Consider the following 15,817-nt stretch of genomic DNA (forward strand, 5'->3'; position numbering starts at 1 on the left):
CTGGCAGAGGCCATGGCTCCTTTGGCGAGTCCTCCCCTCACACAGCCGGCAGGCAGGCGCCATATTTGAGTCGCCAGCACCTGACTCACACCTTTGGCCCCGCCCCGGTGATGCCCGGAGGCCCCGCCCTCCCCACCTGCAGCTCATCCCGGCCATTTCCAGGGGCTTTTCTGTGCAAGTGGCCTCTCGAGCCTCATGCTTAGGGCTTTCCTAAAATCTCTCAAACAAGCAGCAGCGGGCCCCATATGGCTTGATAAGTGGCCCCAGGCCTGGCACTAGCGGCAGCCTTCATTGGCTCATAGCCTGGACTCTCCTGGACAATGCCAAGCCCAGCACAAGTAGCAGCCAACTACAGTTTGCTGTGTAGCTCATGCTGGGTGGCCCTGGGCAAGGCACTGGCAGAGGCTGACTTTGCACCTCCTGGGAGGCCCCAGAGACAGTGCACCTGGTGGTCAGACCCGACCACACTGGATTACAACCCTACCACATCCATGAGTGACACTCAAGGGGTGCACTTGGTGAACACCAAAGCTCCACTGAAGTAAATCCTGATCCATAGGGGTGTCTCTAGCACACCAGCTCTCTGGCTATAGTTGCAGCTGGTCCTCACAGCTGATTGGTGGTGGGGGGGGGGTCAGTTCCTCCCAGAGATGCCAACAGCAACCAAGGCTCAACTACAGCAGGACAGTGCACACAGCCCACACAGGGGAGCACCTAGAAGGCCCAGCTCAGGTAGCTGGGGAGGGTGAGCCACTGGACCCTACAGGACACCTACTACACAAAGCCACTCTACCAATTTGAGGAGACATAGCAGCTCTACCTAATACATAGAAAAAAACACCTGGAAGCAGCCAAAATGTGGAGGCAAAGAAACATGTCACAAAGGAAAGAACAGGAGAAATCTCTAGAAGAGGAACTAAATGAAATAGATCCAAGCAAGCTAACAGATACAGAGTTCATAATTTTGTTTATAAGGATGTTTAAGCAGACTATTAGGGAAATAACTGAGAAAATCGATAACATAATAAAGTACCAATATGAAATGAAGGCTACACGAACTGAAATGAAGAATAATTTACATGGAATCAACAGTAGAGTAGAGGATGCTGAGAATCAAATCAGCAATTTGGAACATGAGGAAGCAAAAAACACCCAACCAGAAGAGCAAAAAGAAAAAAGAATCCAGAAATATGAAAATAGTATAAGGAGCCTCTGGGCCAACTTCAAGAGGCCCAACATTCATACTATTGGGGTGCCAGAGGGGAAGAAAGAGAGCAAGAAATTGAAAACCTATTTGAAAAAATAATTACAGAAAACTTCCCCTACCTGGGGAAAGAAATAGACTTACAAGTCCAGGAAGCACAGAGAGTCCCAAACAAGAGGAACCCAAAGAGGTGCACACCAAGACACATTCTAATTAAAATGCCAAAGGTTAAAGACAAAGAGAGAATCTTAAAAGCAGCAAGAGAAAAGCAGTTAGTTACCTACAATGGAGCACCCATACAACAGTCAGCTGATTTCTCAACAGAAACTTTGCAGGCGGAAGGAAGTGGCAAGAAATATTCAATGTGATGAAAAACAGGAAACTACAACCAAGATTGCTCTACCCAACAAAGCTATCATTTAGAACTGAAGGTTAAATAAAGAGCTTCACAGATAAGAAAAAGCTGAAGGAGTTCATCGCCACCAGACCAGCACTACAGGAAAAGCTGAAGAGTCTTCTTTAAGAAGAAGCTAATGAACAAAAGAATCTGAGCAACTAAACAGATCCAGAGACATTGACACATGCAACAGATGATCATATTTCAGAGGAAAGAGGGAAGGGGGTTGGAGGGTAGGAAGAGATTAACCAAAGACGTTATATGCATATATGCATAACCCATGGACACAGTTAATAATGGGGTGAAGGTCTGGGGAAAGGGTGGGAGTGAAGTGGAGGGCGTCAATTTGGGGGGGGGGGGAATGGGACACCAGTAATACTCTCAACAATAAAGATAAATTAAAAAAAAAAAAGATATGATGCTTGAGAGAGAAATATAGTGTGATCTAATGTTGAAATGGTAAACTAACTTGACCTAGAAGTTTTTCAGTATCGCACAGATACCAAATATCAGTGTTTCCCTTAAAAATAAAAAGTGTTCCACAGTACCCCTGTGAGTTCACTATAGCATCTTTGGCACATAGTTTGGGAACCACAGCCGTCATTCATAGTTCATTAAATATTTGTGTAATCCACCCAAGCCAGAATGTTTACATGGTAAATTACATAAAATTTAACCAAGATATCTTTTTTTAAAAATTTATCTTTATTGTTGAAAGTATTATAGGTGTCCCGTTTTACAGCCCCTTGACCCCCTCCACTTTCCTCCTCCCCCCTCCCCAGGCCTACACCCCATTATTGTCTGTGTCCATGGGTTATGCATATAACTTCTTTGGTTAGTCTCTTTCCACCCCTGACCCTCTTCCCTCTTCCCTCTTCCTTCTTCCCTCTGATATACTACAGTCTGTTGCATGCATCAATGTCTCTGGGTCTATTCTGTTTGTCAGTTTCTTTTGTTCATTAGCTTCTTCTTAAAGAAGACCCCTCAACATTTCATGTAATACTGGTTTGGTGGTGGTGAACTCCTTTAGCTTTTTCTTATCTGTGAAGATTTTTATCTGACCTTCAATTCTAAATGATAGCTTTGCTGGGTAGAGTAATCTTAGTTGTAGGTCCTTGCTGTTCATCACTGAATATTTCTTGCCATTCCCTTCTGGCCTGCAAAGTTTCTGTTGAGAAATCAACTGACAGTCAGTCATATGGGTGCTCCCTTGTAGGTAACTAACTGCTTTTCTCTTGCTGCTTTTAAGATTCTCTCTTTGTCTTTAACCTTTGGCATTTTAATTATGATGTGTCTTGGTGTGCACCTCTTTGGGTTCCTCTTGTTTGGGATTCTCTGTGCTTCCTGGACTTGTAAGTCTATTTCTTTCACCAGGTAGAGGGAATTTTCTGTCATTATTTTTTCAAATAGGTTTTTAATTCCTTGCCCTCTTTCTTCTCCTTCTGGACCCCCATAATTTAAATGTTGAGTTGCCTGAAGTTGTCCCAGGGGCTCCTTACACTATCTTCATATTTCTGGATTCTTTTTTCTTTTTGCTCTTCTGGTTGGGTGTTTTTTGCTTCCTCATATTCCAAATTGCTGATTTGATTCTGAGTGTCCTCTACTCTACTGTTGATTCCATTTAAATTATTCTTCATTTCAGTTTGTGTAGCCTTTATTTCTGATTGGTACTTTATTATGTCATTGATGATCTCACTAGTTTCCTTAATAGTCTTACTAAGATCCTTAAGCATCCTTATAACCATTATTTTAAACTCTGTATCTAGTAGCTTGCTTAGCTACATTTCACTTAGTTCTTTTTCTGGAGATTTCTTCTGTCCTTTAACTTGTAACATGTTTCTTTGCCTCCACATTTTGGCTGCTTCCAGGTGTTTTTTTCTATGTATTAGGTAGAGCTGCTATGTCTCCTGGAATTTGTAGAGTGGGTTTGTGTAGTAGGTGTCCTGTAGGGTTCAGTGGCTCAACCTCTCCAGTCACCTGAGCTGGGCCTTCCAGGTGCTCCCCTGTGTGGGCTGTGTGCACTGTCCTGATGTAGTTGAGCCTTGGTTGCTGTTGGTGTAACTGGGAGGAATTGACCCCCCAGGCCAATCAGCTGTGAGGACCAGCTACATCAATAGCCAAAGAGCTGGTGTGCTGGAGACACCCCTATGGAGCAGGATTTACTTCTGTGGGGCTTTGGTGTTTACTAAGCGTGCCCCTTGAGTGTGTCACTCATGCATGTGGTAGGGTTGTAATCCAGTGTGGTCGAATCTGACCACCAGGTGCACTGTCTCTGGGGCCTCCCGGTAGGTGCAAAGTCAGTCTCTGCCTGTGCCTTGCCCAGGGCCACCCAGCATGAGCTACACAGCAAAACGTAGATGGCTGCTACTTGCGCTGGGCTTGGAGGTGTCCAGGAGGGCCAAGCTATGAACCAATGCAGGCTGCCCCTACAGCCAGGCTTGGGCCACTTTTCGAGAGTTATAGGGCATGCTGAGGCCAGCTGCTGCTTATTTGGTAGATTTTATGAAAGTCCTAAGCATGAGGCTAGAGGGGCCACTAGCATAAAAAAGCCACTGGAAATGGCTTGGATGAGCTTGCAGGGGGGGGGGGGGGGATGCCTCCGGGAATCACCGGGGCAGGGCCAAAGGTGTGAGTCAGGTGTTGGAGATTCAAATATGGCACCTGCGTGCCAGCTCTGTGGGGGAAGGCTTGCCAAAGGAGCAATGGCCTCTGTCAGCACTTCTGTCTGGGAGAAAGCTGCCCCTCCACCTCTCGCCCTGACTTCAGGCAAGTTAGTTCCTCCCCAAATGTCCCAGGCTCCTTTCAAGCTGCAGCCCAGTGCTGGGGCTCAGAGGAAGTGCATCTGAGTGAGTCCGTGTGCCGGCCCTTTAAGAGGAGATGCCTGGGACTCCCACAGCCTCCACGTCCCATAGACACAGTCCCCACTGGTTTTCACAGCCCCAAGTTGTGGGGTCTTCTCTTCCCGGCCCTAGAACCCTGAGTTGGGGGGCCTGGTGTGGGGCTGAAACCCCTCACTCCCCCAGGAAACCTCCACAGCCAAGATATCCCTCCCGATTTTAACCCAAGGCATCGGGGGTGGGACCAAGGCTGCCGTCTCCACCATTCAGCCCAGATTCTGCCCCTGGTCTCCGCCCCTCCTGCCGGTCTTGTTGCTTCTTCAGCTCCCTGGTTGTAGGGCTTCTGTTCAGCTGGATTCAGAACCTTCTGTCAGGAGGTTCTGAATGATGTTTGTTCTGTATTTTAGTTGTAATTTTGATGTGGTTGTGGGAGGCAGAGAGTACTGCTGTTACCTACATGGCCATCTTGTTGTCACCCAAGATATCATTTTTAAAGAGAAAAAATTGTTATATAACAGGTGTCAGCAAACTCTTCTATAAAGTTGGCAAATAATTTAGGCTTGTAGGCCATTTAGTTTCTTTAACAACTACTCAGTTCTACTATTGTAGCATTAAAGATGGTACTGTTATAATTACCTGGTTATTATTTAACAGGAAAGGAGCAAAAGAGAGACTGGATAATATAAGCAGGCCATTTATACAGCTTTGCCAGGAAGCTACAGTTAGCAGTCTCCAAGCTGCAGGCTGATGGGTGAAGGGACTGGACAATAGACACACGCCGATTTAAGTCTGGGTGATGTGGGAAGATGCTTACCTATCAGTCGTACCTGGGAAAAAGTCAATGGCCAGAATAGGCGTGGTCACTGCGAACTCAGGGAAATTTTGATATTTAAACTCCTGAACAAAGGAGCCTCTCTCTCTTGCACTCTTGGCGCTCTTGCTCTCTTGGGACTCCTGCTGCAGGGGGCATGCTGTCGGCCATGTGGACTCTAAACAGTGGACTAATGTGTTTTAACTTGTCTGATGCTACATTGGACCCAGCTCCATCACGGAATGGAAACTCTGAACACTCACCCTGCGTTTAGCTCTACTGAACACTCACCTGCACATTTTCCAGGACTGGTTTAAGGGACATGGGACTTTGTAAACTAAGAAATGTAACTCTATCCAAGTAAAAGCCACTCGTTCTCCTCTGAGAGTCTTAGAAAAATTCCTTTTCTGAAGATATCCCAAGAACCCTACTCCCACTAGAGACAAAGGAATTCTGCCCACTCAATCCTCCAGGAACAAAAGCAGACATAGATAATACATAAATGGATGAACATGACTGTGTTCTAATGTAACTTTTTTACAAAACAGGTGGCCAGCTCATAGGTTGTTGTATGCCAAGCCTGTTACAGCAAGTCTTTAAAAGGTGTATTGTTTCCACACTAAAGTTACTACAAAATTATAGACAAAAAGTGAAACTAAAAACCATGGTCCATCCCAATGTGAATAAATGAATTGAAATTTTTATGAGAAATAGAATTACAAAAGGAAAACAGTAACTTCACATGGAGAAGCTTGGCAGACACCGCCTTAATTAAAGTGAGTGATATCAGTGAGGGGATAAATATAAACCACCCATCGCTTGACAGGATGCAATGAGAAGAATACAAAGTCACTTGTGATATTTATGCCAAAGATCTGTAGCTAAAAATTAATTGTGAGGAAACCTTTAAAAAACACACATGTGAATTGAGGGTAATTCTACAAAATAACTGGACTGTAATCTTCATAAATACTAAAGTCATGAATCAAGGAAAAACTGAGGAACTGTGCCTGAAAAAAATGGTGGTGATAGAGACATGACAACACAATGCATCTCAATGCCACATGTAGGGACAAAATTCTGCCACCCTGACGCTGCTGTTTTGGATATAGATTTTAAGGTGTTTATTAAGAAACAAAAGACTCAGAAAGAAACTTTGACCCTCACCCCTTTACTACCCAGAGATTCAGACAGATAAACCTACTTCAAGAAGAAGGTCTCAGGATGTCACCTTAGTCTAATTTTAATTAGACTAAAGAGGGATTCAGGCAGGTACATAGCCCGTGTCACACTGTTTCTGAGCCACCTAGCTAGGATTTTTCTGCCAAGTGTGTTCCTTCCTTCTCAACTACCTACAAATCATCCATTTTCACTTCTGAAATCTAATACTCCATTTCCCCCCATCCCCTTCTCCTTTGTCCAAAAATGTTTTATATACCCAATGTTGCCTCACTGTCTTCAGAATTTTCATGTAATTATCATGTCTATGTGAATTCCCCATGCACATATATTAAACTTTGAGATTAACTTCTCCTGTTAATCTGTCTCTGTTAATTTGGCTATTGGCCCAGTCAGAAGAATTCAGAAGGTAGGAGGAAAAGTATTAATATTTTTTTAGCCCCAACAAATGTATAATTCCAAACTGGATCATTTTGCTGTATAGCATATTGTTGATATGATTGGTAAAATCGAATGTGGTATGAGAATTCAACAATAGCAATTATTCAATATTCATTTCTAGATTTTGTTGGTTATATTGTGTTTATACAGGAGAATGTCTTTGTTTATAAGAAATACACACTATAGTGTCCAGGGCTGTTGAAAAATTGAGTAAGCAGCTAGTTAGATATTAAAGAAAGAGAAGGGAGCCAGGCAGCCAATTAAGCTGGATTAACTAGGAAGCTATGGCTTCCAAACGTCTACTCCAGGGAACAGCCACATTGCCCTGCCAAGGGGATTAACATCCCTGAGAAGGGAGGAAGGTCCAGTTTTCCAGTCTCCCCAGGGAACAACTGTCCCCTTCCCATAGATTAGGAGGTGGGGGAGGGAATAAAACAGTAAGGGGGAAATTCCTCTGTTGAGGCATGCACAGTAGGAGCCAACATGGCAACCATAAAGGGGAGGAGTCTAACCTGGAAAAATCGGGGAAAAGGACTGGATAGGATAAGGGTACCAATCCGAGAAGATTTAGGAAAGGGACTGGATAGGGGGAGGGCCAGCACAAGCCAGAGAAGAATTAGGAAGAAGACTGGATAGTGTTAAAGAAAGCCTGCTCTCTCCCAAGCCCAAGGAGATATAATCAAAGCTTAACAAAGGCCCAAGGAGCGTTCTCTCTTTCTGGTGCTGGACTACCAGAGCCTTGAATGCCAGGTTAATGACAGGGCAGGTCTGAGTCCTAGCCCTTCCCCTGGGCTGGGTGAGGACAAGTGCACCTGTGACTCCACAAGCTGGACTTCTTCTGCAGTAAGATGGAGCTGAGCCACCTGGTCGTGAATGAGGCAGTGCAGCAGCCTCTGCAGGGCATCCATGCCCTGTGTGCCCCTCCAATAAATCAGGCCAGTATACCTCAACTCCTCCTATGCATGAGTCCCCAAAATGCTTTTCCTGTGACTTCGTAGGGACCCATTTCAAGACTGGTCTGGCAGACCCACCTTGGTCCTGGTCCACATCTGACAACAGTTCAAGAAAAAAAAGTTCTTTGTACTGTATGTACAACTTTTCTGTAACTTTGAGATTGTTTCCATTTAAGAGTTTTTTAAGTTTCTAAAATAAACAGTGGAGGAGCAGATGTGAAGGACTGCTGCTCTGTATTTAGCAGGATAGCTGGCCCTGCTCCCATCCCAGGCGATTTCCCCTCATTTCCTTACCAGGCAAACATAGTCTATGGACTGTACAAGAGCAATGCCTATATGCAGTTTTATTCTCCTTTAATTAAGGCATAAAACTAGGTAAATCTCACTGAACCAACAAGTCTTTATTGAACATGTGATTCTCTACATTGAGTGAGATAAAGAAAAGAAACATGTTAAGAACATCTATTTGTATTAGACAAGGAAAAAGAATGGCTTCTGTCCTTAAGTATATTAGTTGGGTAGACATAAATTCACTGTAAGAAACACAATATAGTAAAACCTCAATATAACGGACTAATTCGGGTGAGGGAGTATCTAGTAAAGCTGAAAGTCCATTATATAATAAAGTAGGTTTTCTGAATGCATATGTTAAAAAATTGACAAATTAGTGAGTTTACCTGTTTTTACTTATGGAGACACATTTGTGTAATTAAAATTATGTATGCAAAGTATAATTTCACAGAAAAGTTTTCTGTATATATTACTGTAATTTTAAATTTATACTAAATAAATCTAGTAAATGTGTGCATTCACCAGTCACCAAGAGTAAACAAATGGCCAGGCCCATGTGCTCAGTGGTTGAGCATCAACCTATGATCTAGGATATAGTGGTTTGATTCCTGGTCAGGGCACATGCCCGGTTTGTGGGCTCGATCCCCAGCAGAGGGTGTGAGGAGGCAGCCGATCAATGACTCTCTCATATCATTGATGTTTCCATCTCTCTCTCCCTCTCCCTTTCTTTCTCTAAAATCAATAAAAAAATAAAAAATAGTAAACAAATGCACATGGCTGGGGCGTGGCTTAGCTCGAGTGGGAACAGCAGCCAGCAAGTGTTAAAATTGTGGCAGAAAGTCATGCCACAGGACAACAGAACCAGTTACCACGTGCAATGCGGTGTGATCACATGCTAATCATTTGCCGAACATTGTTTATAAGCAGTGACACTTGGATTTAAATATGTAGACTATAGTTGTAGATATGTAATGTTTATTTATGTGGGAGAAATTACTACAGTGTTTTTTCCAACATATGGCTTATTTGCTAAAATTTGTTAAAAATAAAGTGAATTAATAACAAAAAGAATAACCTGTTAATTTAATTGTAAGCAAATGTAGGTTAAAATAATTTTAAAATTAACAGGGTGTTAATTTTCACAGGTGACATATGGACTGGGAATTTTGTCCATTAAATCCAAAGTCAGTTAAATCGAGGTCTACAAAATCAAGGGTTTACTGTACAGAATTAAGTACTAATTTATATAAGTGGGTTAGCTTCACCTCTTATCTCACTCACATCAACTTCATCAGGAAGAGCAATAAGATGCACCCAAGATGCTTAATTAAGAAAGACATGGAGATAAGGGTAAAAGGAAGAAACAGTGTTGACAGAATAGATCTGAACAAACTGAGAGGACGAACTGTTCCAAACCTCCACGCTCGAACAAAGAGAGAGGCAGAACCCTAGCCGATTCCTGGTATGCATGAATTCACCCACACTTAACTATCTGCTAGCCATCTTCACCGTCTATAACATTGCTGAGGTGGAATTGTAAGCTGCACACATTGTGAAGCTGCTGTGCAGGCCGCGAGTCAACTGAAAACTGAATAAACCTAGCTGATCACTCAGAATTCACATCAAAATTGGCAGAGTCAAGAAGTAAGAAAACAGATAGAAGCTTAGGTCTGAGATTATTAAAAGGAATTTTCTGAGAAAATAAAATATTCAAATTAATTTGGGATGCAATGAAACAAATTAAGATATGTTTCTTTATTCCAGAACTTCTTGGAGCCCAAAATATGCTAATGTACATTGTACACCTGTAAGCAGGGGTATCATATGCAGCATTTCACTCAGATCAGGAGCCATATGAAAACCTCTAAGTGTAGAAGATGCTGCATATGGAGGTGGAATGAATAAAAAAGAGAGAGCTACTTGGAGAGGTACAGCATCAGTAACAACTCCATATGATGTTTCCTAGGAGCCTCACCACGTTCTAAGATTTGTTCAGTGCTTCATTTTACCTTACCAACAACCCTATGACACAATAAAATTATAATCCCCATTTTACTTTGAGAAAATGAGGTATAGAAAGGTTAAGTAAATTGTTGAAGGTCATACGACTAGGAAATAGTCAAGCCAGGATTCAGACTTAAACAGTCTGGCTCCAGGACCCACTTTCTTAACCATTATGTTCTTTTTTTTTTTTTTTTTTTAATATATCTTTATTGATTTCAGAGAGAGGAAAGGAGAGGGAGACAGACAGAAACATCAATGATGAGAGTCATTGATCGGCTGCAGCCCGCAACCCGGGCATGTGCCCTGACTGGGAACCGAACCCCAATCGCCTGGATCCCAGGTCGATGCTCAACCGCTGAGCCACGGCCGGCCGGGCTAACCATTAGGTTCTTAATCATTATCAATACAATTCTTACGCACTCATTACAAAGTAAATTATTAGTTAGATATTAAGCAAGAATGAAAAACGAGCATAATGATTAATTTAAATGGAAGGCAAGGAATTTTAAAAGCCCTACTCAATGACATTGGGGATAGGGGAAAGATGGTAAAACATAGCTATAATTACAATTATGAACTATACTATAATTACATTCATGGTAATCCCTAGTTCATTGAAATTAAGAAACATTTCAAGCAGAGGACATGCATCCCAATTTCCTCATCCACACTAAGGACAACAGTCTGGAAAGCCCTTCGGAAGCGTTCTCACCGTGACTCTCTTCATATCCAGCTGGCGCAGCTGCATCATATTCTGAAGGATCGTGTGTTTGTACCATGACTCTTGAGCTATGGGATTGCCATCAAAAGTGATGTCTGAGAGAGAAGTAGAGTCAGCAAGGCAGCAAACACTCTCAAAACTGCAGAGACAGAAAACACTGCGTTATTGTGAGACCTTCAAATAGTACTTCGATTTGTTTGAAAGAACAGTTTTAGATTTACAGAACAATTGAGAGGATAGCACAGTTCCTATATGCTCTCCACCCAGTTTCTCCTATTATTAACATCTTATATTAGTATAGTACATTTTTTATAATTAAATGAACTAATATCAATACATTCTCACTAACTCAAGACCCTATTTTACCCAGATGTCCTTAGCTTCTACTTATTGTCCTTATTCTGTCATATTACATTTAGTTGTCCATGTCTCCTAAGGCTCCTTTTAGCTGGGACAGTTTCTTATACTTTCCTTGTTTTGATAACCTTGATGTTTTGAGGCATGCTAATCAGTTATTTTGTAGGATGCCCTCTTTTGGGACTTGTCTGATGTTTTTCTAGGGATTAGACTAAGGTTGAGGTACATACTACTAACATGACATCACTGTTGAAGATGACCTTGATCACCTGGCTGAGGTAGTGTTTTTCAGGTTTCTCCAATGTAAATTTACTCTTCCCTCCCCTGGACTCTTTGGAATGAAGTCATGGGCAGCCCATAGTTAGGGGGTGGGAAGTTCAGTTTCCCCTCCTTGAGGGCAAACTATCTATATAAATTATTGGAAATTATTCTTCCCAGGAGGTTTGTCTTTTTTCTACCATTTATTTATATATATCAGTTTGGATTCACGAATATTTATTTTATAATTTGGGTTATAATCCAATACTACTTTACTTATTTTATTGTTCAAATTGTTCCAGCTTTGGCCACTGGAAGCTCTTTCAGTTGGCTCCTATGTCCCTTTGACATATTGTGCCCCCACCATTAATGTGGATTTGTGTGTGTATGTGCTTCCTTACTTTCTGGTACTACCAAATTCTCTAGACTCATATTATATATTTCCTACCCCAGTTCCAGAATCAGCCTTCTCTCCAAGAAACCATGTTCCTTATATTGGAGAATGGTATTAGAAACAAAGATCTGCATATTTGCCATCTGTACATCTTCTTTGTGTTTACACATCTTGTGCCCATTTTTTAATGGGCTTCTTTATTTTCTTATTGTTGAATTTTAAGAGTGTTTTAAATATATAATGGATATGTCTCTTACCAGATATGTTTTGCAAATATTTCTCCCAGTCTGTGAACTTGTCTTTTCATTCTTTTAATTGTGTCATTCACGCGGCAGAAGTTTTAAATTTTAATGATGTCCAACTTACCACCTTTCTCTTTCTTTGATCATGCTTCTGGTGTTTTGTCTAAAAATACATTGCCAAATCCAGGGTTTCCTAGATTTTCTCCTAAGTTTTCTTCTAGAAGTTTTATAGTCTTGTGTTTTACATTTAGGTCTATGATCAATTTTTGGTTAATTTTGTAAAAGTTATAAGGTCTATGTCTAGATTCACTTTTTTATATGAATATTCAGTTGTTCTAGTACCAATTATTGAAAAGACTGTTCTTTCTCTATTGAATTGCCTTTGCTCCTTTGTCAAAGATCACTTGACTATATTTGTGTGAGCTTATTTCTGGGCCTTCTACTCTGTTCCATTGATCGATATATGTGTATATTCTTTCACCAGTACCACACCATCCTGATCACTGTACTTATATGCTGAGTCTTGAAATAGGTTAGTGTGAGTGAGTACACTAACTTTGTCCTTTGTGTTGCTAATCTAGGTCTTCGCTTTTCCATATAAACTTTAGCATCTTTGTTGATATCTACAAAATAGCTTGTGGGAATTTTGATTGGGACATTCATTTTTTAAACAAGGGAATAATCACTTTTCTAAATAATACCCCAGAGTAGGCTGGTAATCTTGTTTATATTAGGGTAATCCTTATTTAGTGAATAGAGTAATCCTTATTTAGAGTAATCCTTATTTAGTGAATATTTAGTGAATGTAAACACTTAGGCCTAAAGGTGTTTTCTTATTCTGGGCACTATATTGAATATCTTTTCTTCCTGTATTAAGAAAAGGTAGGGGATATAAAATATTTATGATACAGTAAAAACCTGTGTTCACAATTAAAGTTGAGGCAAGGTGTTTAACAAAAATAAAGTGTTTTTATTGTCATATTTAAATATATCTAGTATGATTTCCTCTCATTCAAAGTAAAGAAATACTCTGCTATCCATTATTTTACCTCAGAGCTTATCTTCACTAATCTAAAAGGTAAATCTCATGATTTATATGCACATCATGGCTTTTGAGACATGTTTAGGTAATTATGGAAAGATTTTTTGAAAGGCTAGTAGGCAAAAATGAGAGTTCAAGAACTTAAACCTAATCACTTCAAATGTAAAGAAACTTGAAAACATATTTTTTCCCCACCTAGCATTAACAAAATTATTTTTTCCCATCAATATAAAAAAAAATCTCAGAACAGCTTCTGGTGTTTGAGATGGATGTTTAAAAGATGCTTCTCTCCTGCTCTCATAGTTGTTAACATAAAGCTTAAATCAAATAAAAATGATTCTGATAACTTAAAAACTAAACCACAAGGCAAATGTTTATTTCTTCTACATTGTCAAGTGAACTAACTCATTGCCTTCCCTCCACAAATCTGCTTCTCCGTGTATACTTCCTATCTGCTAAAGTGATATATGATCATTGTCATCGTCAAGTCAGTTGCCACTGGGAACCAATCAATCTCTTACTCAGAAATTGATGATTCATAACGGGAACTGTGAAGAGTCATTAAGGGGTTTTAAGCAAGTGGGGATTAATGTTATTAGAATAACCAGAACTTAGTAACATTATGGAGAATAAAAAAAAAAAAAAAAAAAAAGAGCTGACTGAAAAACCAGTTATAAAGTAGATTGCAGTAATAGAGGTGAAAAATAGTAAGAGCCTAACACATTGAGAACTAAGGTAGTAGCCATGAGAGTAAAGAGGGTTAGTAGGTTCTACGGGGTTTTAGAGTGTGGCATGGGCAGAAATTAGTGGCCATTTGGGTATGAGGAAGAGAGGAATATAGAATAACATCTTATTTATTTATTTATTTATTTATTTATTTATTTATTTATTGTTCAAAATATTAAAGATGCCCCCTATTCTCCCCATTGACCCCTTCCACCGCCCTCCCCAGTCCCTCACCACACTACTGTCTGTGTCCTTGGGTTGTGCATATAAATTCTTTGGTTAATCTCTCCTCACCCACCCCCCCACCCACCCACCCCTACCTTCCCTCTGAGATTTGTCAGTCTGATCCATGCTTCCATGTTATTGAATCTATTGTGTTCCTCAATTTATTATGTTCTTTAGATTCCACATATAAGTGAGATCATGTGATGTTTGTCTTTCTCTGCCTGATTTATTTTGCTTAGCATAATATTCTCCAGGTCCATCCATACTGTCCCAAAAGGTAAGAGATCCTTCTTTTTACAGCTGCATAGTATTCCATGGTGGATATGTCCCACAGCTTTTTTATCCACTCATCTACCGATGGGCTCTTGGGCTGTTTCCAGATCTTAACTATTGTAAATTGTGCTGCTATGGACACAGGGGTGCATATATTCTTTCTGATTAGTGTTTCAGGATTCTTAGGATATATTCCTAGAGGTGGGATCACTGGGTCAAAAAGCAGTTCCATTTTTAATTTTTTGAGGAGCCTCCCTACTGTTTTCCATAGTGGCTGCCCCAGTCTGCATTCCCACCAGCAGTGTACCAGGGTTCCCCTTTCTCCACACCCTCGCCAGCACCTGTCGTTTGTTGATTTGTTGATGGCAGCCATTCTGACAGGTGGGAAGTGATACCTCATTGAGGTTTTAATTTGCATCTCTCTGATGATCAGTGACGCTGGGCATTTTCTCATATGTCTCCTGGCCATCTGTATGTCCTCTTTGGAGAAGTGTCTATTTAGGTCCTTTGCCCATTTCTTAATTGGGTTGTTTGTCTTCCTCTTGCTGAGTGTATGAATTCTTTGTACACTTTGGAAACTAGCCCCTTATCAGATTCATCCTTGGCAAATATGTTTTCCCAGACTGTGGGGTTCTTTTGTATTTTGAGGCTGATTTCTTTTGCTATGCAGAAGCTTTTTAGTTTTGATGTAGTCTCATTTGTTTATTTTTTCTTTTGTTTCTCTTGCCCTAGTTATCAGTGAAAATTCCACTACGTGGGATGTCTGTGACTTTACTGCCTATCTTTTCTTCCAGGATTTTTATGGTTTCATGACTTATATTTAAGTCTTTTATCCATTTATTTATTCTTGTGTATGGAGTAAGTTGGTGATCTAGTTTCATTTTTTTGCATGTACCTGTCCGATTTTCCCAGCACCACTTATTGAAGAGACTGCATTTACTCCATTGCATGCTCTTGCCTCCTTTGTCAAATGTTAACTGACCATAAGGGCGTGGGTCTATTTCTGGGGCTTCTGTTCTGTACCATTGATCTATATATCTGTGGTTGTACCAATACCAGGTTGTTTAGATTACAACGGCTTTGTAGTATAGCTTGATATCTGGTAAAGTGATCCCTCCCACTCTGTTCTTGTTTCTCAAGATGGCTGAGGCTATTTGGAGTCTTTTTTGGTTCCATATAAATTTTTGGAATAACATCTGGGTTTCTCTCTCAGGAGAATGAGGTGGTGGTTACGGTGTATACTTTGTCAAAACTCATTGAACTTTACACTTAAAATTTTATTACATGTAAATTATATCTAAATAAATGAATTTACAAAGAAATTTAAAGTATAAAAAATACATATTTGACAGATTACCTCTTCATTTTTCAGGTCTCCATCTAGAACACTATTTTACTTTGGTGGCGATTAGAACATGTTTCAAAAAGGCTTTCACTAAGTTCTTACTCCAACCACCAGAGG

At 40.6% G+C, this 15,817-nt stretch overlaps 1 protein-coding gene across 3 annotated transcripts in view; it reads right to left on the reverse strand.

The window, feature by feature from the left end:
* Window positions 1-15,817, reverse strand: part of LRRC49 (leucine rich repeat containing 49) — a 147,848-nt gene that overhangs the window by 54,357 nt on the left and 77,674 nt on the right. For all 3 annotated transcript variants that reach the window (XM_016201198.2, XM_016201190.2, XM_016201214.2), the window contains one exon: window positions 10,830-10,977. In XM_016201198.2, the coding sequence (XP_016056684.1) occupies window positions 10,830-10,977 (148 nt within the window). The remainder of the gene's footprint in view (window positions 1-10,829; window positions 10,978-15,817) is intronic.

This window comes from Miniopterus natalensis, chromosome 1, assembly GCF_054644295.1.
Source record: "Miniopterus natalensis isolate mMinNat1 chromosome 1, mMinNat1.hap1, whole genome shotgun sequence".
In the NCBI taxonomy this organism is placed as follows: domain Eukaryota; kingdom Metazoa; phylum Chordata; class Mammalia; order Chiroptera; family Miniopteridae; genus Miniopterus; species Miniopterus natalensis.